Source organism: Bufo bufo, chromosome 2 (genome assembly GCF_905171765.1).
Source record: "Bufo bufo chromosome 2, aBufBuf1.1, whole genome shotgun sequence".
NCBI lineage: Eukaryota > Metazoa > Chordata > Amphibia > Anura > Bufonidae > Bufo > Bufo bufo.
The window spans coordinates 502,880,150-502,906,856 of NC_053390.1; the positions used below are offsets into that span (position 1 = coordinate 502,880,150).

The following is a 26,707-nucleotide window of genomic DNA, read 5'->3' on the forward strand; positions in this document are numbered from 1 at the left end:
TCAATCGTTCAAAGGGGCCCAGGGGCTGTGATGTCACATCCACCGGTCACATGGTCTTTCTGCCAATCGGTCCCATTCAAGAAGGGACTGAGATGCAATACCAAGCAGAGCCACTATAAAATGTGCGGTACCGTGCTTGTTATACTATGAAGGGCTGAACGTCAAACAGTTAACTGGGGGGAAAGGGGTCTTGCTAGGAGCACAAGTCATCAATTTTTAACTCCTGGAAAATCTTTATATTGTAATGGTTTTGTACAAAACCTATTTTACTTAATTAGAAGCACACATGTTCTGTGAAATAAAAGAGTTGTACACTGACATATCTGGTGGTGCTCCTCATGACGTGTATAGTGTCTGAATAGTCTTAACAAAGTGTTCCTCCATTTTCTTCTGTGACTTCTCTACATGTGATCTGATGGAAAAACCTGCATTTCACACTAATTTTCTTCCTTCCCCTCACCTGCACTGACAATCTTTTCTTTCTTCTAGTCCCAGCCCCCCAGGACTACTTTGTGGATATTGGGGTATTTAGGATTACTGAGTGAAGTGAAGCCTCACATTGCTGTAAACTCCCCATTCTGTGCATCATGTAAGGAACTTTTGCAAATAATGAGAGTGACGAGTTGACGTTATAGTATCAAGACTGTTCAGTACGCCGTGTTTGTGAACCATGTATTTATGTGTCTCACATAAAATTACTTTAAAAGGGTTTTCTGATATTTTAATACTGATGATCTATCCTCTGGATAGGTCATCTGTATCTGATTGGTGGGGGGTCTGATGCCCAGGACCCCCACCGATCAGCTGTTTGAAAAGGCTGCAGCACTCCTGTTAGCACCGCAGTCTTCTCCATGCTTACCAAGCACAGTGCAGTACATTGTATAGCGGCTGGGCTTGGAACGGCACTCAGCGCCAGTCCCTGCAATGGAGCTGAGCTGCGTCTAGGCCAAGTGACCGATGACTGTGTTGTCACTTGGCTATGAAAAGCTGAGAGAAGGCCACGGGACTTCTCGAACAGCTGATCAGATGGGTGCTGGGTGTCTGACGCCCACTGATCTAGAGGATATGTCATCAGTATTAAAATCTTGGAAAACCCCTTTAAGTAGATGGCAACAGTAGCTGGAGAATAAATACATTGGTTACAACGGGCAGTAAGCCCTGCTGATATCAATCACATTCCACCTTTCATTTTCCAACTAAACCAGTTTTCCTTTACACCACTTTTGATAAATCTACCCCATTGTGTGTATAAAGTGCAGAAGAAAAATCACTAAAATAACATGGCCTAAATGGGAGGAAATGCTCAAAAACCCCAAACACTGTAGCGTGTTTATAACCGGGGGAGAAAAACAGTGTTCACACACCTTAGGTAGTCTAGTGGTAGGCCCCATGCCGCACTGAGATACCTTGACGGTGGTGGAAAAGGGCTCCAATGTGTTCCTAACTGGAATACATTGGCTCAAGTCTCAGTTCTTAACATCAGCCTGAGGGATTAGCCAGTGTTGTCAGTTGCATATCATCGTGGTGCACCTTTTGCAGTGATTAAAGTACAGAAGAACCAGTGGGCAGTGGTAACCTACAGAAATTCTTTAGAAGATGCCATGGTGGAATTTAAATGCATGGCCCTATTTCTGCAGCCACTTTAGCTCATGGCACATCACTATTTGACCCAGGCCTTGGCAGTTTTGTCCAGTATAGGACATTTGTGTTTTCTTGAGAAACCCAACAATCACATCCAAAAAGCTGACACAATGGTGCCTGTTAGACCCAGTCATTATTGTGGGGTCCGTTGGGTTCAGTCATAGTATATGGCATTTGACCAGGCAAAATAGCACTTTCTCAACGAAATCTGTGAAAGAACCTCCAATGCAGATGTGAACATAGCCTACGTTTGTTTTGGAAGTCGGCATGGCCTTCAAAGCTGAAATTCTGACATTGTACATTACTATACACAACTTGGCATCTTCAGTACTCCGCACACTATTCCTCAACAGGTTGGTGGAGAATATAGTCTAGTGGACACTGGTCACACTGGCGTGCAACTCTGCAGTATGCTAATCTCTAAACGTTCGCCTCATTAGGCTCTCATAATACAGATAGAAGCCTCTGTCATTCTTCACCATAGCCATTATACACAAGAACTCACCCTGTGATGATAGGCCGAAACAGCAAAGGTCCAAACATCTCTACAGCAACTTTGACTGTGAAGCTGTTCAAGTTACTGGCACTGCATGCTTTCCTGATGTGCTGGAGGACATGCTGAAAAGTGAGCGCATGCTGTATGGGAACAGCGGGTGGTTGCAGGAGTGACAAAACGTGCGCTCTCTTCTGTACATCTTCCCCATTGTCTGCAACAGAAAGCAAACCTTATGATAGACATACTGTAATAAAGTACATTACCTCATAGTATCACCTACCTGACAATCAATAGATACACATTTTTTTCAATTAAATTTGCTCAAATGTGATGCCCAGGAATAAGGAAAGTACAGGTCAGCTTATTTTGGAAATGTACAGTGCCTTGAGAAGACATTCACCGCCCCTTGCTATTCTTCCTTTTTGTTGCATTACAACCTGGAATTAAAATAGATTTTTGGGAGGTTTGTACCATTTGATTTACACAACATGACTACCACTTTGAAGTATTCACCCCCTGAAAGTCAATTCATCTAGACACAGATTTTTTTGGGCCATTCTTCTAGGCAAAGCTGCTCCAACTCCTTCAAGTTAGATGGGCTGTGCTGCCACATAGGCTCCATTGGACAGAAGTCTGGGCCTTCATTAGGACCTTCAGAGACATTTAAATGTTCCTCCTTAAAGCGTCATTAATGAGGTATTTCAGTTATCCCAAGCTATCCCCTATCCTACTGCTGGGACCTCCACCAATCACAAGAACAGGGGCTCCGTACCCAGTGGAGCCCCACTGAAATGGACGTAGCCGCTCATAATCAGTAGGGGTCCTGGCGACAGGACCTCCTCAAATCTGATAGCTATACCCCATCCTGTGGATAGGGGATAACTTTCTATAACCGGAATACGCTTTTAAGTTTTCATAAAGAGATATCAAAAGTTTTGATCAGTGGAGGCCTGATTGCTAAGACTCAAACCGATCTCTAGAATGAGGGGAGAGAAGTGCATGCATATCGTGCTCTCTCTCCTTGCTGCACGAGACAGGCTACACAGAAGTCTATGCGTCTGTCTTCATTCCGTCCTCAGTAGCGGAGAGAGATTCTCTCCCTGTGTTCTACAGATTGGTGAAAGTTTCAACACTCAGACCTCCACTGATCAAAACTTTTGAATTGTGTTTGTGAAAGTTAGTGATGCTTTAAAGTAAAGCACTCCAGAATCTGAAACGCAGTATGATTAGGGTCACTGTCCTGCTGGATGATGAACCTCCGCCCAGTATCAAATCTCAGGCAGACTGGAACAAGTTTTCCCCAAGAATTGCTGTATTTTTACATCTTTCTTTCAAGCCTGAACAGTTTTCCAGTCCCTGCTGTTGAAAATCCTCCTCCCAGCATGCTGCCGCCAACAGACTTCGCTGTGGGAATGGTGTTCTTGGGTCTTCGCCACACATAGTATTTGACATGATAGCCAAAAAGGTCAATTTTAGTCTCCACTGACCAGAGAACCTTCTTCCATATGTTGCGGAGTGCTGTTTGTCAGACACCAAACATGTTTCATTATGATTTTTCTTTAGCAATGGCATTTTCTGGCCTCTCTTCCATAAAACCCCACATTATGAAGTGTACGGCTTATAGCAGTCCAGTGGACAGATACTTCCATCTCCGCTATGGAGCTTCCTCAGTGTTGCTATTGGTGATTAATGCCCTCCCTGCCCTCTCTGAGAGTCTTGGCGAGTGGCCTTCTCTTGTCAGATCTCAGCCAAGTGCTTCCCGCCATGTTTTTTTTTTCTTCTCCTCCAGAAATGCCTTATCCTGGTCTGCAAAATGGACAAGAAAAGGATATGTTCTATTTTTTTGCAGGGCTTCAGAACAGACTTACGGACGGGTGTGCTGTCAGCATCTTTTATGGCCCCACTGAGATAAATGGGTCTTTATCCGATCCAGAAAAAACATGGATTGGATGCAGACCGAAAATAGGTCTGTGTGCACGAGCCTTATTTATCGGACTTTGGAAGGGATTTGGTTGAACCAGACCTTATTTAGGAGTTTCATGACAAAGAATACCTATTAACAACTTTACAGGTCTTATTTATGTAATTTTTTTTCATTCCAACGCAACACTTTGGACTATTTTATCCGGGCCATTACATAAAATCTAAATTAAAATTCATTTTAATTACAGGTTGCAATGCAATAACACAGGAAAAACACCAAAGCAGGTGAATACTTTCACAAGGCACCATGCATAGAAAAAACAAACATCACCATACTGAACAAGGATTTCACACAAATCTACTCATCTTGCACCAGTAGGGGGCAGCACATTTCACTCTATGGACTGTCCATATTCAAATAATATTTCATGTGAACATCGGTATACTATGCAAAAAGATTCATTCCACACCCTGAAATGTGTGCAAATTTAAAAAAACACTATTGACAGAACCAGAATAAGGTCCACAGTCGATAGTGGTTAACATTTCAGTAGTACATCCAAACATTTGATAATGGTTGTAATTGCTACAGTGGCTATATCACCCTTGTTACTGGCCAATCCTATTACGGGGTTGTCCAGCAGGGGAAAAAAATTGTCAAAGGGCTCAAAGAAGCAATAATCCACCGACCCCTTGCCACTCCTGTTCCAACACTTACCAGGTGCCCGCTCCCCAGTCTTTGACACATAGGAAATGACACACAGCCAATTGCTGGCAGTACAGGCATTTCAAGTGTTGAGATGGCCCAAGAAGAGGGCACTGTGGCTTCATCTATCTATCTATCTATCTATCTATCTTTAAGCCACTGTACGCCTTTTGACATTTTTCCCCACCAGAAAACTCTTAATACCCCCATCTGAAGGGATTATGAAGAGTTAAAATACAGGCAGTTGCAGGACGGACTACTAAACCTGCACAACATGGGTTGACAGGGTTGACAGAGCATTTACCTAGCAATGCCTGAATGAGGTCTCGGTGGATATTCAGTGGAATTACGGGACTGGGTAACTCTTGCAGGAATGACTTCACCATATCTGTGAGGAAATGAATGTCTGCCACTTCCAGGTCAATCCCAGAGAGATCTGAAATGATAAAACCAAAAATTTAAGCAGAAACTGGGTGAGTCTCACATTTAAGATCCATTCCAGGAGTAAAATCCTAGGCACAGTCATTTTTTCACGGCTAGAGTTTTATTCTGTTGGGATCGGGCCAAATTTTATATTTTATCTTGAAGATTTTCTTGTTCGGATTTAACCATTTTAACCACCAAATAAAGTTATGCAAATGAGCTCTTAGCATCCTGTGCCTCTGATGACACCAGAAATAAGGTAGATATCCTATAAGTCAATGTTCGACCCTTTAAATAGGCCTTGAGACATGACTTGGATAATAATTAAGACAGCACCTTATCTGCAGACACCTGTTTCTGAGTAATTACTCCTCATTAGGGATATGCGAACTTCAAGTTTTGAAGTTCGGGTACGTACTGAATTGCGTTATGGATTCCGTTACCACGGACAAAAACACAATTCCATGACGGATCCGTTATGCTGGTCATATCCTTCTATAATGAGGGAATGTAAAGGCATTCAGTTATGTATTACGTCATGGAATTGCGTTTTGGTCCGTGGTAACTGAATCCATATTTAAAAAATAATAATTTTGAAAGCCCAAAGTCGTGCTTTCTCACCCCGTGCAACAAAATCGTGCAGCGTGCCACACAAAAACGTGCACTAGGTCGCGGTCTATGGCAGGCCCTCTCCATAAGAAAAGGGCCCCCCCACAAACCATTCCCAATCCCTCCGGGGCCGAAGCTCCTACAAGGGACTGGGACAAGTGGCAACCCTCAGCCGAAGCCAAGGGTACGCCCAACTATGCTCCCGGCTTTCACCTAGGCTGCCACCCAAGGCGTCAGCCAGGAGCTTCAACAAGGTCTGGACTCTCCCCGGAGGGAGAGCCCACGGGGTTTGGCAGGGGCGTGAGGAACCAATATGGCCACACACACCCCCCCAGACCTCAAGGAGGGGGTACCCGTAAGGGCGCCGCAACACTGAAAATCCTAGTGGACACAACAAACGTGTAAAAGTGCACACAGTGAAGATAAAAAATAAATAAAGTGAATGTGTGCCATTACGGCCCGGACATTCGACTGGAATTATAAAAATTCCTCGTATTTTCAAGGCCGAAGCCGAGCTAATAGAGGTGTGTGCGCTAAAAATGTGAGAAAGAAAAATGCATGTGCAAATGTGCCATCACTCTGTGGGCCTAAAAAGAACCCAGTGAGTTAAGGCACCCCCGGGACACCACCCCTGGGGCACTACCACTTCGGGCTTTTAACACAACCCAGCCTCATGGCTTCGATCCAGCAGAGCCCAATGGTAGCTTTGCATAGGAGGACACTACTACTCCCGCACTCCACTACCCAAGGTTGCTGTGTGGTTCTCCATTCCGCTCGACAACCATGGCTAGCCACGGTTGGAGTACGGCCTGGAGCGTAGCTCTACAGGAACTGAAGAACAGATACTACACTTGATCTTAGCCAAAAGGCCGGGAAGCATTGCACTGCGGCCATTAATGACTGAAGGAGGGGGCAGGGAAAGCGCAAGGATCATGAACACAGTGGAATCATAACTATGAGTCCACAGCAACTTCTTAGGTACTACACAGAAGGTGCAATCTATTGCCCCTTAATAAGTACAGCAAAATCTTATTATTTTACAGGGAATCTGTCGCCTATCAAACTGTTTGCATAGACATATAGCTGTGGTCCACCTGAGTAAAACGCTGTTTTTCTTTCTGTGGCCAACCCTTCCTGCACAGCTTTGATTGACAGGGCCAGACAATGGCAAGTCAGCGAGGGAAGGGCTGGCCACAGAAATGAGTGGAGCTTGGGGCAACAAAAGCAACGGTGACGCCCTTGTTGCACCAAAGGCCTAGTTTGCATATTGAGAAAAAGTAATTCAGGAGCTTCAGATCAATAAAAGAAAAAGTGTGTTTTAATCAGTTGAACCACAGCTACGTGCCTGTGCAAACAGTTGGATAGGGAGGTCGCTGGTGACAGATTCCCTTAAAGAAGAGATCATCTACAAAAGATGCCTTTAAAGGCAATGGGATAGCCATCAGGCTTGAGACTGCTCTGAGCCATGAACAACAATTACTGAGATTTGCTTTACAGCAATTATGAGAAAGCTGTCATGACATGCTCTTTTACCCCTGCAGGGAGAGGGAGGAGGTGAGCTCCTATTGTTATCTATATACAGAGGTGTTATCTGTCACTGCAATCCTGACTGTGGAGACAACAATGTGACTGCTGAAAACTGAGCTCTACAGAGCAGGAAGTGAAATCTTATTATAAAGTTTGGTGACCAGAGGGAAAATTGCCCACATCAGAATGTTTTTTTACACGAAAAACAACAAAACAATAGACCATTTCCTTATAATGGGCACTCATATATCCAGTTCACAAGGTAGGCAAAGCGACTCGAGCAATATAGCAATAATGTATCAATTTATTAATTATTTATGACAGTAAAAGAGCAGATGGATAGTGCCATACGCAATAAATTTTGAAACCTAACCAGAGCTGTGTCCCCAATTTGAAATGGTTAAAACTCACATAAAATATACTAAAATAACATATATTCATCCACTGTTATAGCTAATAGAAAACCGGAGGTCCGGTCCAGCATCTATGGGTAGGACAAATTGGATAAGAGGAACTAATAGATTTCTGTTATCTAAAACAGTGGCTAGCAACGAATATGTCTCCAGACAATGAATGAAAAAAAGGTGAGTATCAGTATTGATAGTGATAGTGCATAATATAAACCATTAACATATAGTGCATATGGTGAAATCCCTGTAAGATAAATATATTAAATATATAAAAAAATATATAAGGCTACTTTCACACTAGCGTTCTGCTGTCCGCTCGTGAGCTCCGTTTGAAGGGGCTCACGAGCGGAGCAGAACGCTTCCGTCCAGCCCTGATGCAGTCTGAATGGATGCGGATCCGCTCAGACTGCATCAGTCTGGCGGCGTTCAGCCTCCGCTCCGCTCGCCTCCGCACGGCCAGGCGGACAACTGAACGCTGCTTGCAGCGTTCGGGTGTCCGCCTGGCCGTGCGGAGGCGTGCGGATCCGTCCAGACTTACAATGTAAGTCAATGGGAACGGATCCGCTTGAAGATGACACCATATGGCTCAATCTTCAAGCGGATCCGTCCCCCATTGACTTTACATTGAAAGTCTGAACGGATCCGCTCAGGCTAATTTCGCACTTAGAAATTTTTCTAAGTTATTAATGCAGACGGATCCGTTCTGAACGGAGCCTCCGTCTGCATTAATATGATCGGATCCGTTCAGAACGGATCCGATCAAGCGCAAGTGTGAAAGTAGCCTAAAGTGTACAAATATTTGGTGAATATATATAAAATGTCTCTGGAGAGTCAGCAATAATAAATAAGTTGTTGCATCCCACTGATGGTTATGTTCCTAGAAAACAGTCTTTAGTATTAAAGCATAAGACAATGATGCGCCGATTGTGGATACATTTGTATTGCTGCTTAATCACCTTGCCGCGTTCGCCGCGGTTGACTCTGTTGAAATTGATTATACCCCTGGGAAATTGCGCGGACCAAGCCGATTCCCAGGTCTTATGCTTTAATACTAAAGACTGTTTTCTAGGAACATAACCATCAGTGGGATGCAACAACTTATTTATTATTGCTGACTCTCCAGAGACATTTTATATATATTCACCAAATATTTGTACACTTTATATATATTTTTATATATTTAATATATTTATCTTACAGGGATTTCACCATATGCACTATATGTTAATGGTTTATATTATGCACTATCACTATCAATACTGATACTCACCTTTTTTTCATTCATTGTCTGGAGACATATTCGTTGCTAGCCACTGTTTTAGATAACAGAAATCTATTAGTTCCTCTTATCCAATTTGTCCTACCCATAGATGCTGGACCGGACCTCCGGTTTTCTATTAGCTATAACAGTGGATGAATATATGTTATTTTAGTATATTTTATGTGAGTTTTAACCATTTCAAATTGGGGACACAGCTCTGGTTAGGTTTCAAAATTTATTGCGTATGGCACTATCCATCCGCTCTTTTACTGTCATAAATAATTAATAAATTGATACATTATTGCTATATTGCTCGAGTCGCTTTGCCTACCTTGTGAACTGGATATATGAGTGCCCATTCTATTTTCATTACTATTGTTTTTCGGTGATTGGGTACAACATCTGTTTGGTGCACCTTGCCATCCTAAATCGGAGGTGAGCCGTCCTTCACCCCTTGTTTCACCATTTCCTTATAATACATTCCGTTTAATTAAACCTGGATTTAAATAGTAGGTCATTTTTTGGGGAACAGGTGTCCAAGAACACATCATTTAAGGCCAAAAAAACAAAATGCAGAAACAGATACTTGTGTAAAGTGGTGTCAAATGCAGCTCAATAGGCGGTCCAGGTTCTGCATGAATGGCAGGTATTTAAATGGTTCTCTACTGTAAAATAAGATGCTGATGCAGGCAGCAGCAATAAGCCTAGGAGATGTTCTATAACTTCTCCGAAAACGAGATGTGTTCCCATCAAGAAGAGACATGAATTCAATCTTCAAGCTCCGATCAGTAAACGGATGAAATAGAGCCATTTACATTCCAACAAGAAAATGTCCCAGGATGATGAGGAACGGCTCCTTTAGGGCTCGTTCACACAAACGTGTCAAGCCCGTGCTGTGGTCCGCAATGCACGGGCACCGTGGGGCAGGCGCATGGGGATCGCAGACGCATTCACTTGAATGGGTCCGCGATCCTTCCGTTCCGCAAAAAGATAGAGCAAGTTCTATCTTTTTGCGGTGCGGAAGCACGGAACAGAACCCCAGAAAGCACTCCGTAGTGTTCCGCATCTCCGGATTTGCGGACCCATTGAAATAAATGGGTCTGCATCCGTGATGCAGAATGGCAACTGAACGGTGCCCGTGTATTGCGGATCCGCAAATGCGGTCTGCAATACGGCAATGGGCATCACACATTTGTGTCGAGCCCTTACACAGAAACATTTCTGGATCACTGATGGTGGTGGTTTTTAAAAAAGAAAAAACTTTCTTAGAAGATGGCATTTCCAGGCAGCGATGCATGGAGGAAACTCTTGGCCTCTAGGTGGGCTTCATGAATGCTACTAGACTGCTCTTCTACATTACACTGAGCAGTGATCGCTCTGATTGCCTGGAAACAATAGAACATTAACGGGATAAAATAATGCACCATGTTGCCATCGATGTTAACCTGTGGCTGATTTTCCTAGAGTACATAATGGAAGGTATTTCAGTCAGTCAGTACGTGGACTGGTGTGGCCACAATGCCTATTCACTTCCATGCATCCTGCGGGCACAGCTTTTCAGGTACCGAAAGACACCAATAAAACCAACATACAAAGTGTCAAATGCAAAGTAAACTACTAACTTGTGATATCCCTGCTATATCAGCTACACAGAACGATCCGGCCTGCCCACCGGTGGCTATACAGACCCTTGTGAGAACTGGTTCTTACCGGTTTTTAGTGTGTGTCTAAACTCTGAGCCAGCGGACCTGTAAAGCATATCACTGTCCAGTCCTACAGAGGGGGGAAAAGCATACCAAGTGAGTTTACACAGCAGCCAAGTCACCCAGCCCCCACACCATATGCCTTCACCACCCTAACTGCATGCGTATCTCATACCATCCATACATTCATTCTGCACGTGATCAATAAACAATATCTCACAACACCACTAAGTAAAAGAAAGAAAAACAAACTGAAAATCTTTGCATTGTATGCTGGGTATTCCCATCTCAACATTTATAGCATATACACACGTCTCCAACCATCTCATACTGTAATCTACAGGTTCTCAACCTTTTTATGCCAAGTACCCCCGTGTCACTATTGGGGTGATTTATCAAACTGGTGTAAAGTAGAACTGTCTTAGTTGCCCATAGCAACCAATCAGATTCCACAGCCCCTTGGAAAATGAAAGGTGGAATCTAATTGGTTGCTATGGGCAGCTAAGCCAGTTCTACTTTACACCAGTTTGATAAGTGACCCCATATAGGTTTAGACTAAAGCTTATATTATAAGGGCAGATAATCGTGCAGATCATCACTAACAAGAGTTCACATGAACGCTCATTTGCAATGATCTGGCACTGTAATGCTTTATTCACACGTCAGAGTTCGGTCAGTGATTTCCATCAGTGATTGTAAGCCAAAACCAGGTGCGGCTCTAAATACAGAACAGGTGCAGAGCTTTACCTTATACCTCATGTCTGTGAAGGTTCCAATCACTGACCAAACACTGATGTGTGAATGAGGCTTAATAATGCCACAGATTACCTGATGAGTGAGCAATCCTTAGCTAATTCATCAGGTAATTGAAATCTTTCAGCAGGTTCAGCAGTGATTTAGTATGGGGAGGAGCGATGGCATTAGCGATCGCTCCTCCCCATACTGAGGAGGGGATTGTTGCATGTAATTGCAATGGTCTCCTCCGCTAGCAAGAAGGTGATTGCTATAAAGGAATGTTTCCTTCCAGACAATCACCTTGAAGATCTGCGCGTCTAATATAGGCCTAAGGGTCCCTAAGGAAGCAAACGGTGATAAATGTTAACTAAACAAGGTTATTGTCACACCACTGTCACAGTTCTAAGCCTCTGTCAGCAGTTCCTTCAGATTAGACAGAAAGAATAGCTCAGCATGCAGCACTAGTCATCCAAAAGAAAGACACCACATAAGGACCTATGAGAGATAACCATTGCTTTTTAAATTACATCCCACACTACCAAATATACAGGAGAATACAGCACTCCATACCTATTACATCCAGGACATTGCCTCTGATAGAAATGTTCTCTTTCAGCCATGTCTCATCTCTGCCACTGAGTTTGCCACACAGACATCTTAGGTATCTACTTTTCCATCCTCCTCCTCCTCATCTACTCAACTATCCCATTCTGCCACCCACAATACTGTGTCCGCTGTGCTCCCCAGTACTATACTGCAGGAACAGTCCCCCTAAATATAGTGTCCCCTTCAATGATTATTGCCACACAGAGCCCTCAAAAATAATTATACCGCCGTGGTCGTGCTGGGGTCCACAAAATGTGGGCTGCAATGCACGAACACAGTCCGTGGGGCAGCCGCAGGGGATTGCGGACCCATTCACTTGACTAGGTCAGCGATCCGGCCGTTCATCAAAAAGATAGGACATGTTCTATCTTTTTGCGGAATGGAAGTACGGGACGAAACCCCACGGAAGCACTCCGTAGTGCTTCCGTTCCGTACCATCCCGCATCTCCGGATTTGCGGAAACATTCAAGTGAATGCGTCCGCATCCGTGATGCGGAATGCCCACGGAACGGCACCTGTGTATTGCGGATCCGCAAATGTGGTCCGCAATACGGCAACGGGAAGCACACGTTCGTGTGCAGGGGGCCTTAAGGGAAGATCATCTTAAGGCCTCATGCTCACGACAGTTGTTTTTCTCGGCCTCCGTTCCGTTTTTTTTTGCGGATAGGATGGGGACCCATTCATTTCAATGGGTCAGCAAAAAAATGCCTATAGTTCATCCGTTTGTGTTCCGCGTCCGTTGTCCGTGTTTCCCTTCAGCAAAAAAAAAATGTCCTACTTGTGCATGTCCTACTTTTTTTCAAATTTGGGGAAAAGGATAGGCATTTATTACAAGGGATCTGTGGGGAAAAAACGGATCCTCCAAAAAAAACGGATGCTGCATCCATTTTTTTTGGGCGGACGCATAATTTGCGGACACAAAAAACAACTGTCGTGTCCATGAGACCTAACTCTTAAACATCTACAACAATGTCTATTCTAGAGGACATTTACCTTTTATGAGGCCATCATTGTAGACATGCTAAAACTGGTAAAGAATATGGACCTCCCCGATTCCTACAGCCTGATCTCTTTATTTATAATGGATGTAAAAATCCTGGCAAACATTCTTGTAAAAAGACTAGCAAATGTAGTTACTTCAGCAGTACACCCCGACCAGTCAGGTTTCATGCTGTCTAAATTGACAGGTGTTCATTACAAAACCTTTTTCTTAACTTCCAGGCGGGTCAAGTTGGCTGCCTCAACAAGGCTGTATGGTTAGATGCTGCCAAAGCATTGGACGGTGTTGACTGGTACTATGCTGCCCTCACTGATGGTAGCCTAGTATAGTACCAAACCCGCTAATTTCAGTGGTCTGTCACTTTTAAACTGGCAGACCTTACAGTGCACACCAGTGCTTCAAGGACATAAGTCCAATAAGACTAACTGGACCCGTCATCCCCCGACCTCTTGACCATGCCTGGGAGGTTCCTTTCCCGTTACGCATAGGAAAGGAACTTGCCAGTCTTTGTCAGGAGGCAGGGCCAGCGAGTCTTAACGGGCTTATCTCCCTCATAGTGCTGACGGGCGCTGTGAGGTTCGGCATGGCAGTACTATGAAATTACTGACTGCCAACTCAAAAGTGACAGACTGCTGAAATCAGTAGTCTGTCACTATATCATGCTGCCCTCAGAGATGGCAGTACAGTACAGGTGACAGGTGCCTTTTAAACAAATACAACTTTATGTGGCCCCAATAGCCCGGATTAATGGAAAGGGAAACTCTCCAATGGTTTCCCCTTTCGCTGTTGCTGTTTGCAATTGTAATTGAACAGCTTGTGATCAGATCACCACATGGTATTTTAGGGTTTACGTATGGGACAAAAGAGGAATGGGTCTCGCTGTATGCGGATGATCTTCTGCTTTTTGTGAAGAACCTTGACACTTCCTATTTTTAGGACCATCATCTTAATGATTACATTATGTAAAATATGCTGCCCTTGCTTGATAAGATGAAACATGAGGTGGAAGCATGGATTAAATTGTGTCTGTGATGGGTCGGGCTAACTTCAAAATGATATTAAAGCCACGGTTATGATATGTCCTATTTGTCAATAGTTTTTCAAGACTTACTGTGGGCTTATTTTCTAGCCTCACAGATACAACATATGCTGGGCTGGGGATTGGTACCAGTTGTGGACTCCAGGCAGTGTGTGTTACAATAGGTTCTAAAGGGACGGCATGTGTTGTGCTCTCTAGAAGTTCATATATTCGACCTGGTCTCATCTAATATGCATACCTTGACACTTATGAATAAGATCTGATAAAAAGCCAGGGAGCTGTAAGAGCTTTCTGGATGTACTAAATACATGCCTCTCTGAAATACGCCTTTTTGTGGGAACTATATAGTTTGGAGGGATATGAACGATGGGAACACAAAGGGATCAAATATATATATATAATTAGGTGTACCAGCTATATGATAATGGTCCAAGTCTTTTCAGTCACTCCAGAGTGAACTTGGCCTGAGCATACAGTTTTTTCTCAATATCCAACTCCAGCACGGTCTCCAGTACCAGGGGGTACAATTTCCACGACTATATGCCCCATGGAAGTTTTTGACCGTATATTTTAAGCCTCTACTTCTTGCAACTTGATCTCTTTTCCAGATACTTTTCTGGTACCCAGGAATTTCAAGGATACTATACAGGGATATTAGCTGTATGTAATGTCTCTGATGAACGGGGGATATTACTGCACGCACATAGATCCCATCGAGTATACAGGATACGGGAGTTAGAACATATGCTATGATCCTGAAGGACTAATGAGTGAAGGACATTTTTGTACGGAGGGGGGTGGTTTGTGTGGAGGTTTTTTTTGTATTGTTTGCTGCTTATGTTTACTTTTTTTAAAACCTTAAAAGTTTTCCAAAAAAAAATGTAGTAGTAGTGGCCCCAATAAGTAATGCCCGCCTACAACGCTCCCAGTATTACTAATGCCCCCTAAAGTGCCCCCAGTAGTAATAAATCCCCACAGTGGCCCACTAGTAGTAATAAAGCACCAACAGTATGCCCCAGAAGTAAAAATGCCTATATAATGTCTATAGTGCCCCCCAGTAGCAATCAAAGCCCCCATGGTCCCAAAAGATAAATGCCCGCTTATAGTGCTGCCAGTAGTTCTAATGTCTCCATAGTGCCCCCCAGTAATAATAATGACTCCCCCTACAGTGTCCTCACCTCCATGCTGCCGGCCTGTGTCCAGTGCTGCTTACAGCCCGACACGCGTGGTCGTGATGATGATGATGATGATGGCATCCTCTGTGCCCTGCTCTAGACCTCTCAGCTTTCTTGACGTGTCCATTATAGTAAATTATTGCATTTCCCATAAAAGAATAGTGGAAAATCTTTACATAGATTTCTGTGTTGTGCCATTCCTCAGATATTCCTATTGGAGGTTTATGAATAAACCGACAGCTGGGAGTAAATATTCCCCAGCAGGCACAGAGTCAAACTGATATACTTTTAACTAGTAACACAGGGTTACCAATTTATTCATGCATTTCTAGAAGAATTAACAGAGGAACGGTAAAATATAGACATCTAAGAAAAAAAATTCCAGAATAAAACGGAAAATGTATAAAAATGCCAACATATTCCAATATCTCACTGGCCACTAAAGCAGATACCGCCTATTCTCGGTAGCTTACTTGTCAGCTTTACTGCATAGACTGGGACAGAAAGTGTCATGACATTAACTTAAGAGGATGGGATAACAGGGGATAGCTACTGCTGGAGACATAAGTAAGGCAGGATACCATATATATACAGTACAGACCAAAAGTTTGGACACACCTTCTCATTCAAAGAGTTTTCTTTATTTTCATGACTATGAAGGCATCAAAACTATGAATTAACACATGTGGAATTATATACATAACAAACAAGTGTGAAACAACTGAAAATATGTCATATTCTAGGTTCTTCAAAGTAGCCACCTTTTGCTTTGATTACTGCTTTGCACACTCTTGGCATTCTCTTGATGAGCTTCAAGAGGTAGTCCCCTGAAATGGTCTTCCAACAGTCTTGATGGAGTTCCCAGAGATGCTTGGCCCTTTTGCCTTCACTCTGCGGTCCAGCTCACCCCAAACCATCTCGATTGGGTTCAGGTCCGGTGACTGTGGAGGCCAGGTCATCTGGCGCAGCACCCCATCACTCTCCTTCATGGTCAAATAGCCCTTACTTTCAAAGTTTTCCCAATTTTTCGGCTGACTGACTGACCTTAATTTCTTAAAGTAATGATGGCCACTTGTTTTTCTTTACTTAGCTGCTTTTTTCTTGCCATAATACCAATTCTAACAGTCTATTCAGTAGGACTATCAGCTGTGTATCCACCTGACTTCTCCTCAACGCAACTGATGGTCCCAACCCCATTTATAAGGCAAGAAATCCCACTTGTTAAACCTGACAGGGCACACCTGTGAAGTGAAAACCATTTCAGGGGACTACCTCTTGAAGCTCATCAAGAGAATGCCAAAAGTGTGCAAAGCAGTAATCAAAGCAAAAGGTGGCTACTTTGAAGAACCTAGAATATGACATATTTTCAGTTGTTTCACACTTGTTTGTTATGTATATAATTCCACATGTGTTAATTCATAGTTTTGATGCCTTCATAGTCATGAAAATAAAGAAAACTTTTTGAATGAGAAGGAGTGTCCAAACTTTTGGTCTGTACTGTATATATATATATATATATATATATATATATATATATACACACATACATACACACATACATACACAGTGGGATGCGAAAGTTTGGGCAACCTTGTTAATGGTCACGATTTTCCTGTATAAATCGTTGGTTGTTACGATAAAAAATGTCAGTTAAATATATCATATAGGAGACACACACAGTGATATTTGAGATGTTAAATGAAGTTTATTGGATTTACAGAAAGTGTGCTACAGTTGTTTAAACAAAATTAGGCAGGTGCATAAATTTGGGCACTGTTGTCATTTTATTGATTCCAAAACCTTTAGAACTAATTATTAGAACTCAAATTGGCTTGGTAAGCTCAGTGACCCCTGACCTACATACACAGGTGAATCCAATTATGAGAAAGAGTATTTAAGGGGGTCAATTGTAAGTTTCCCTCCTCTTTTAATTTTCTCTGAAGAGTAGCAACACGGGGGTCTCAAAACAACTCTCAAATGACCTGAAGACAAAGATTGTTCACTATCATGGTTTGGGGAAGGATACAGAAAGCTGTCTCAGAGATTTCAGCTGTCTGTTTCCACAGTTAGGAACATATTGAGGAAATGGAAGACCACAGGCTCAGTTCAAGTTAAGGCTCGAAGTGGCAGACCAAGAAAAATCTCGGATAGACAGAAGCGACGAATGGTGAGAACAGTCAGAGTCAACCCACCGACCAGCACCAAAGACCTACAACATCATCTTGCTGCAGATGGAGTCACTGTGCCTCGTTCAACCATTCGGCGCACTTTACACAAGGAGATGCTGTATGCGAGAGTGATGCAGAGGAAGCCTTTTCTCCGCCCACAGCACAAAAAGTGCCGCTTGAGGTGGGCTAAAGCATATTTGGACAAGCCAGCTTCATTTTGGAATAAGGTGCTGTGGACTGATGAAACTAAAATTGAGTTATTTGGCCATATCAAGGGCGTTATGCATGGAGGAAAAAGAACACAGCATTCCAAGAAAAACACCTGCTACCTACAGTAAAATATGGTGGTGGTTCCATCATGCTGTGGGGCTGTGTGGCCAGTGCAGGGACTGTGAATCTTGTCAAAGTTGAGGGACGCATGGATTCCACTCAGTATCAGCAGATTCTGGAGACCAATGTCCAGGAATCAGTGACAAAGCTGAAGCTGCGCCGGGGCTGGATCTTTCAACAAGACAACGACCCTAAACACTGCTCAAAATCCACTAAGGCATTTATACAGAGGAACAAGTACAACGTTCTGGAATGGCCATCTCAGTCCCCAGACCTGAATATAATTGAAAATCTGTGGTGTGACTTAAAGAGAGCTGTCCATGCTCGGAAGCCATCAAACCTGAATGAACTAAAGATGTTTTGTTAAAAGGAATGGTCCAAAATACCTTCAACCAGAATCCAGACTCTCATTGGAACCTACAGGAAGCGTTTAGAGGCTGTAATTTCTGCAAAAGGAGGATCTACTAAATATTGATTTCATTTCTTTTTTGTGGTGCCCAAATTTATGCACCTGCCTATTTTTGTTTAAACAATTATAGCACACTTTCTGTAAATCCAATAAACTTCATTTCACTTCTCAAATATCATTGTGTGTGTCTCCTATATGATATATTTAAATGACATTTTTTATCGTAACAACCAGCGATTTATACAGGAAAATCATGACGATTAACAAGGTTGCCCAAACTTTCGCATCCCACTGTATATGTGTATATATATATATATATGTATATGAAGATGAGGATCTATATGCACAGAGATTGGAATAATTATTTCATTTCTGTCTCAATAAAATGGGTTTTCTGGGACTTTGATATGGATTGCTTATAATTAGGATAGGTGGGGGGTCTACTTCTACTAAAACTGACTGAATGAACTGCAGGCTCTTCCCTAATTCTTTACCGGGCACGTCTTATAGCAGCTGACCCTGGTAGTGCAACTCTCTGCAGCCCAGTCTCATTCATATGAGTGAGCTCTAACAGGCACAGCCGCAACCAAATACACAATACTGTGCCTGGTGAAGGGTAGGCCTCAGTATCAAAGTCCTGGAAACCTCTAACTTCCACACATTGCAGGAGCCATCAAGCACTCACACCATGCTATACGGTCCATAAAGATAATGGAGAGGAAAAGTGTATCTCCAATACGGTGGCCCCACAGAATGTTTGTAAAACCATTTCCACTGGGCCGTGGCATTAAGCAGCAGGTCACAGATTTTGAATAAAAATGAAATTTCCATTAACAATGAGGAAATGGGTGGTTTCTGCGCTGCGTGAGGATATGCCCAATTTATGTTATGATGAAGCGCGGGCCTGGTCAGAAATTAGACGCAACCTCTAGCAGAGCTGCCGTAGATTTCTGGCTTCATTTGCAGCAGAAAACTGGTGTAAATGAAGATAAAATTTGTCTCTGCGGTTGATCACGCCCCTTTCCCGTCCCCATTTGGAAACGTGCTGAAGGCGGCGTAAAAAGAGGCACTTGCGACTTTTTGTTCACAAAAACTTGCATTTCAATAGACACAAACATATAGCTTATGACTTTTTAAAGCCACTTTTCTGGTGCAAGGGAGACGATAAATCTTCCTCTTGGTTTATACAATTTAATTCATAACTGCATCCCAAAATCAAGGAGTGCAGCTAGTGGTGAAGGCTGAACACAATAATGCACACTTGGATTTGAGCCAAAAAGATCTCACCTCTTTTTTCAACTGTTTTGAGTAATTTTACAAGGAGAGGAGGTGCTTCTTCAGGAGGAGAAAACTGGTCGACAAGTTCAAGTAGGAGGGAGCCTAAAGCAAAATGAAGCGAGTTACATGGCATGTTCATAATTCACAAAAAATAACATTCTACTATTGTGAACTGCTATGCTAATTTACTGACTAAAGGGGAGCTGCCATAAGTTTTGACCAGGGTAAACTGCTGACAGAACTAGGTAGGGGGTGGGGAGAGCAGTACATATATAGTGTGAAAACATACTTTTATTCTGCCAGATTCAGCTCTGTAAAAGAGGTTCTCCAGCTTCTACCACAATCTTATCTATACCCTGGACAGTGTGGTACCTAAAATAAAAGAGGTACAAACCTGTTCCCCACAGCTACGTCCTAGAGCTAAGGGTTCAGCCCTGCTCCTACTGGTCCCCGGCATGTAAACTTCTAACATCCAATGGGAGTGATTGAAATAATATTTTAGTAAAGAATTGCTATTTAAGGGAGAACGACTACTAATTTTTAGGATCTTGATGTATATGAGCAGGACTAAATAAGCCAGGGAACTAATACACAGAGATCTCGCAACTGACCCTGAAAGTCTAGTGTATTTGCCCATGACTGCACATAAACAATTTAAGAACAGTTTTTAAAAGAATTTCTCCATATTAGGCTACTTTCACACTAGCGTTAATATTTTCCGGTATTGAGATTCATCATAGGTCTCAATACCGGAAAAAACGCTTCCGTTTTGTCCCCATTCATTGTTAGTGGGGAGAAAATGTAACTGAACAGAATGGAGTGCTCCAAAATGCATTCCGTTCCGTTCTCATACCGGAGAGCAAACCACAGCATGCTACGCTTGGCTTTCCGTCCGGGATGCGGAGCAAAACGAATCAGTCATGACCCACAATGCAAGTCAATGGGGACGGATCCGTTTTCTCTAACACAATAGAAAACAGATACGTCCCCCATTGACTTTTAATAGAGTTAATGACGGATCCCTCTTGGCAATGTTACAGATAATACAACCGGATACGTTCATAACGGATGCAGATAGTTGTATTATCAGTAACGGAAGCATTTTTGCAGAGCCCTGCCGGATCCAGCAAAAACGCTAGTGTGAAAGTAGCCTTACCAAGGCTTGGATATCAAAGGCCCGATATCCTCGTTACACGTTAGCACCCGATAAGTGTTACTATTCTGGTAATATAATGCTGCAGATTTGTTTTATTCATTTTGGGCTAAAAATATTTTTTTCAATTGTTTTTTATTAAAATTATTGAGCCGTTCTGTCAGAAAAGGTTAAGGCCTCTTTCACACGGGCGTTGCGGGAAAAGGTGCGGGTGCGTTGCGGGAACATGCGTGATTTTTCCACGCTAGTGCAAAACATTGTAATGCATTTTGCAAAAATCGCGCATGTTTGGTACCCAAACCCGAACTTCTTCACAGAAGTTCGGGCTTGGGATCGGTGTTGTGTAGATTCTATTATTTTCCCTTATAACATGGTCATAAGGGAAAATAATAGCATTGTGGATACAGAATGCATAGTAAAATGCATAGTAAAATAGCGCTGGAGGGGTTAAAATAAATAAATAATTAAACTCACCTTAGTCCACTTGATCGCGCAGCCTGGCTTCTCTTCTGTCTCCTTTGCTGATTGCAGGAAAAGGACCTGTGGTGACGTCACTCCGGTCATCACATGATCCATCACCATGGTAAAAGATCATGTGATGGATCATGTGATGACCGGAATGACGTCACCACAGGTCCTTTTCCTGCAATCAGCAAAGAAGGAGACAGAAGAGAAGCCGGGCTGCGCGATCCAGCGCTATTTTACTTAGCATTCTGTATTCAGAATGCTATTATTTTCCCTTATAACCATGTTATAAGGGAAAATAATAATGATCGGGTCTCCATCCCGATCGTCTCCTAGCAACTGCACTTGCTTGCGGATGCTTGCTATTTTCACGCAACCCCATTCATTTCTATGGGGCCTGCGTTATGTGAAAAACGCACAAAGAGGAGCATGCTGCGATTTTCACGCAACGCAAAAGTGATGCGTGAAAATCACCGCTCGTGTGCACAGCCCCATAGAAATGAATGGGTCATGATTCAGTGCGGGTGCAATGCGTTCAACTCACGCATCGCATCCGCGCGGAATACTCGCCCGTGTGAAAGGGGCCTAAGTGTTTTTCTAGCTGTGTGAATGGTACTTTCACTTTGTGCTGATCATTTAATAACCCTTCTCTCTAAATTACTAAAAGGTCATAAACACTTATTTAAGCTACAGTGAGTGTTTAGGAGGTCAGAGATCAGAGAAAAGGAGCCGTCAGATGAGCTGCCTGACAGAACAGAGTAAAAATTCAGATCCTGCTACTAGAGAAAAATGAAGGCTGCACAGACCGTGTTTAAAATTTTTCATAAAGACCAATCGAAAAAATTATTTTTAGCTCAAAAAAAGTACAATGCAATAATAAAAAGGTGTACATAGCCTTTAATGGGGACACAAATCCCAATCCATATAAATGTCTACATATGTACAAACACTCAAAACTGTTAGACCTCGTATGTAAAGAGACTTCTCTCCATGGAAATCTGTGTGGACTCCGTGCCAAAACAGCCGTGTGGGAACCGCCTTCCAGCGCTTTCAGTCGCGCTGCTGGTCGTGTCCTTTCTTGGCATACTGTCTGCACATTCAGTGGGGCTAAATGGCAACAATGTCCGCCACATTCAAAAAATGCAGCAGAATTTTTCGGTCGCAGAATCCATGGTGGATTTTGACAATGGCAACATCTGCCATATGAACTAGCCTGCAGATCCACCTACAGATGCAATGCGGCTAATGTGTTTGTGGTAATCCTTCAGCTTCTACACTTAGAATCCACCTTAAAAAGTAACAAGTCACTTTTTTTCTGCAACGTAGAGTTTAAATCTGAAAAACTCTGCAGGGCTTGAACAGCAATGTGGATTTCCCATTGAAATCAATGGGCGGCAGTTTGTGGGCAGGAAATTTCTCTATGTAAACAGACCCCAAACGTCAATACGCTTTTCATCTTTCATCTACTACTTGGGCAGTGCTTTGGAGAAATGTGAAATAAAGGAAAGACGCAGTGCAAGACTTTGATGCTTTCCCTGCACCCCTCCTCCTCCTCACATCCTGGCTCTCAGCTTAATCCTCAGCCAGGCTTATTTAGCCTTGTCAGCAAATTCCAAGCTCTCCAAGCACATTAACTCTTTACAGAATGGAACGGCCATACTGGGAGGAAGCAAACCATCTGAACTTAGCTTTCTAAATGTATCCAAATGAATACCGCACAGAATCAGCGAAATAATGGTATATCCCAAATGTCTTATTCTTATATAGTGTGCAGATACCTTACGATTTAGGGTACTTTCACACTTGCGGCAGGGCGGATCCGACAGGCTGTTCACCCTGTCGGATCCGTCCTTCCGCTATTTTGCCGTGCCGCCGCTCCGTCCCCATTGACTATAATGAGGAAGGGGGCGGAGCTCCGGCGCAGTACGGCAGTTCGCGGTGAGAGGCAGCCGGACTAAAAAGTCGGACATGCAGGACTTTTAGGGTACTTTCACACTTGCGTTGTTTGATTCCGGCAGGCAGTTCCGTTGCCTGAACTGCATTTTTCTGACCGATCAGGCATTTTTCAGACTGATCAGGATCCTGATCAGTCAGAAAAATGCATTGCAATACCGGATCCGTTTTTGCGGTGTCATCAGGCAAAACGGATCCGGTATTTTTTTTCTTCTTTTAAAGGTCTGCGCTGAACTGAAGACCTGCTGATGCATCCTGAACGGATTACTCTCCATTCAGAATGCATGGGGATATGCCTGATCGGTTCTTTTCCGGTATAGAGCCCCTGTGACGGAACTCTATGCCGGAAAATAAAAACGCTAGTGTGAAAGTAGCCTTAGTCCGGCGGCCTTTCACCGTACACTACCGTGCTGCGCTGGAGCTCCGCCCCCGTCCCCATTATAGTCAATGGGGACGGAGCGGCGGTCCGGCAAAATAGCGGAAGGACGGATCCGACAGGGTGAACAGCCTGTCGGATCCGTCCTGCCGCAAGTGTGAAAGTACCCTTAGGCTACAGAAAAATCCACTGCAGGGTTCCCCCTAAAATGCACAGAGCGACATGTCGAGCACATGCACTGTGTCTTCATTCACCTGCTGGAAACAGTGAAGAGCTGTACTCGGCGGCCATTTTCATTGTTTTTCTTTCATACTTTATGTGGCATAGCAGGTTCAGAATGTTACAATTACAACAGTCTTCACAATAAGGCCTCATTCACGTGCCTGTGTCTATGTCCATGACAAAACGATCAATGTTTCAACCAGGTCCAGTCTGTATGTCCATTTTATTGTTCTTTGAGTGTAACCCATTTCTCACATGCACTGCTAGGCTGAAAAGGGATTTCCAGAGCATCTCCTACCAATGGTTGGTGAAAACCACTGAAGAACACAGATGTCATCCATTTCTCACATGCACTGTGGTCGGGAAAAACCACTGAAAAACACAGAGTTCATCCACTCACATGCACTGCTAGACTGAAAAGGGATTTCCAGAGCATCTCCTACCAATGGGCAATGAAAACCACTGACAGAACAAAGATGCCATTCATTTTCCGCCAGTGGTTTTCACTGACCCATAGACTGTTTGGTACACATAATAGACAAAAGTAGTGTATGTCTCCAAGCAAGTGTGAGTAAACACATAAAAAAAATCAATGGATACATGTCCGTCTTGACACACAAGAAATACTGGTAATTGGCTGAACAGGTATTTTCTGTACCTCGAGATGGGATCATGAAGTAGAGATCAGAACAGGAGCGGCAGGAGACCCAGTAGGTATCCTTTTTTCCATTATTTGAATAAACTGCCCTTTCCAAATAAATTTTACCTCGCTGGACAAACCCTGACAGGAGAGTCTGGTTTGCACCTCTGGTAGCCAGAAATGGTTTTCAGTTTTGACATGTACCCATAAAACCTAAGTTCCAAAAAAAATAAAAAATCATACTAACCCCCCAAACCCATATATTTTCTGAAAGTAGACACCCAAATACTGTCAAAATGCCACTCCGCACTTTATACACACAGACACCTTCTTGCAATTTTGTGAGTCAAAATGTATATTTTTAAGTTGTATAAAAGTTCACATTATTGGGTAAAAGTATGACACAAACAAAGTTATACACATCAAAGCTCAAAAATAAAAGTTCATTGTCTGCATGTTCATACATACCACTAAATTTACATGCACATATCTTCATAAAATCATCACAACTAGAAAGAACAAAAAACTGGTTTTAAAGGGGTTTTGCACTTTGTTTAAACTGATGATCTATCCTCTGGATAGATCATCAGCTTCTGATCGGCGGGGGTCCGACACCTGGGACCGCCGATCAGCTGTTTGAGAAGGCAGCGGTGCTCCAGCAGCGCCGCGGCCTTCTCACTGTTTACCGCTGGCTGAGTGACATCACAACTTGTATCAACTGGCCTGGGCGGGGCTAAGCTCCATTCAAGGGAATGGAGCTTAGCCGTGCCCAGGCCAGTGATACTAGTCATGACGTCACTCGGCCAGCAGTAAACAGTGAGAAGGCTGCGGCGCTCCTGGAGAGCCGCTGCCTTCTCAAACAACTGATCTGTTTTTTTGCTGCCTGCAAATTGCAGATCCAAAAAACATGGATACCGGCCATGTGCCTGCCGCATTTTTCAGAGCGGAATATCCTTCTCCATGATAGAAACGCTTATTCTTGTCCGCAAATACGACCAAGCATAGGACATGTTCTATCTTTTTTGCAGGGCCACGGAACAAATGCAGACAACACACGGTGTGCTGTCTACAGCTTTTGTGGCCCCATTGAAATCAATGGGTACTAGGGCTGCACGATATGGGAATTTTGTGCGATTGCGATTAGGGCCCTAAAAATTGCGATAACTATGTGCGATGCGATATTTTAAAGGGAATTGTGCTAGAGGTCTATTTGCTTGGATTTTCCCATATGAGCCGCTGACGCGGCTGGGTATGACATAGTTATGGGGGATCTGTGGATGACGCTGTGTTGTGGGGGATCTGTGGATGACGCTGTGTTGTGGGGGATCTGTGGATGACGCTGTGTTGTGGGGGATCTGTGGATGACGCTGTGTTGTGGGGGATCTGTGGATGACGCTGTGTTGTGGGGGATCTGTGGATGACGCTGTGTTGTGGGGGATCTGTGGATGACGCTGTGTTGTGGGGGATCTGTGGATGACGCTGTGTTGTGGGGGATCTGTGGATGACGCTGTGTTGTGGGGGATCTGTGGATGACGCTGTGTTGTGGGGGATCTGTGGATGACGCTGTGTTGTGGGGGATCTGTGGATGACGCTGTGTTGTGGGGGATCTGTGGATGACGCTGTGTTGTGGGGGATCTGTGGAGGACGCTGTGTTGTGGGGGATCTGTGGAGGACGCTGTGTTGTGGGGGATCTGTGGAGGACGCTGTTATGTGGGGGATCTGTGGAGGACGCTGTTATGTGGGGGATCTGTGGAGGACGCTGTTATGTGGGGGATCTGTGGAGGACACTGTTATGTGGGGGATCTGTGGAGGACGCTGTTATGTGGGGGATCTGTGGAGGACGCTGTTATGTGGGGGATCTGTGGAGGACGCTGTTATGTGTGGGATCTGTGGAGGACGCTGTTATGTGTGGGATCTGTGGAGGACGCTGTTATGTGGGGGATCTGTGGAGGACGCTGTTATGTGTGGGATCTGTGGAGGACGCTGTTATGTGGGGGATCTGTGGAGTACGCTGTTATGTGGGGGATCTGTGGAGGACGCTGTTATGTGGGGGATCTGTGGAGGACGCTGTTATGTGGGGGATCTGTGGAGGACGCTGTTATGTGGGGGATCTGTGGAGGACGCTGTTATGTGGGGGATCTGTGGAGGACGCTGTTATGTGGGGGATCTGTGGAGGACGCTGTTATGTGGGGGATCTGTGGAGGACGCTGTTATGTGGGGGATCTGTGGAGGACGCTGTTATGTGGGGGATCTGTGGAGGACGCTGTTATGTGGGGGATCTGTGGAGGACGCTGTTATGTGGGGGATCTGTGGAGGACGCTGTTATGTGGGGGATCTGTGGAGGACGCTGTTATGTGGGGGATCTGTGGAGGACGCTGTTATGTGGGGGATCTGTGGAGGACGCTGTTATGTGGGGGGATCTGTGGAGGACGCTGTTATGTGGGGGATCTGTGGAGGAC

The 26,707-nt window shown here is 43.8% G+C and overlaps 1 protein-coding gene and 1 pseudogene across 2 annotated transcripts in view; both read right to left on the reverse strand.

Annotated features, from left to right (window-relative positions):
* PIK3R2 (phosphoinositide-3-kinase regulatory subunit 2) overlaps positions 1-26,707 on the reverse strand; it is a 74,502-nt gene that overhangs the window by 12,629 nt on the left and 35,166 nt on the right. For both annotated transcript variants that reach the window (XM_040417821.1, XM_040417820.1), the window contains 4 exons: positions 19,449-19,541; positions 10,707-10,769; positions 5,071-5,202; positions 2,147-2,348 (listed from right to left, as the gene is read on the reverse strand). In XM_040417821.1, the coding sequence (XP_040273755.1) occupies positions 2,147-2,348; positions 5,071-5,202; positions 10,707-10,769; positions 19,449-19,541 (490 nt within the window). The remainder of the gene's footprint in view (positions 1-2,146; positions 2,349-5,070; positions 5,203-10,706; positions 10,770-19,448; positions 19,542-26,707) is intronic.
* LOC120992969 lies at positions 6,555-6,679 on the reverse strand (annotated as a pseudogene).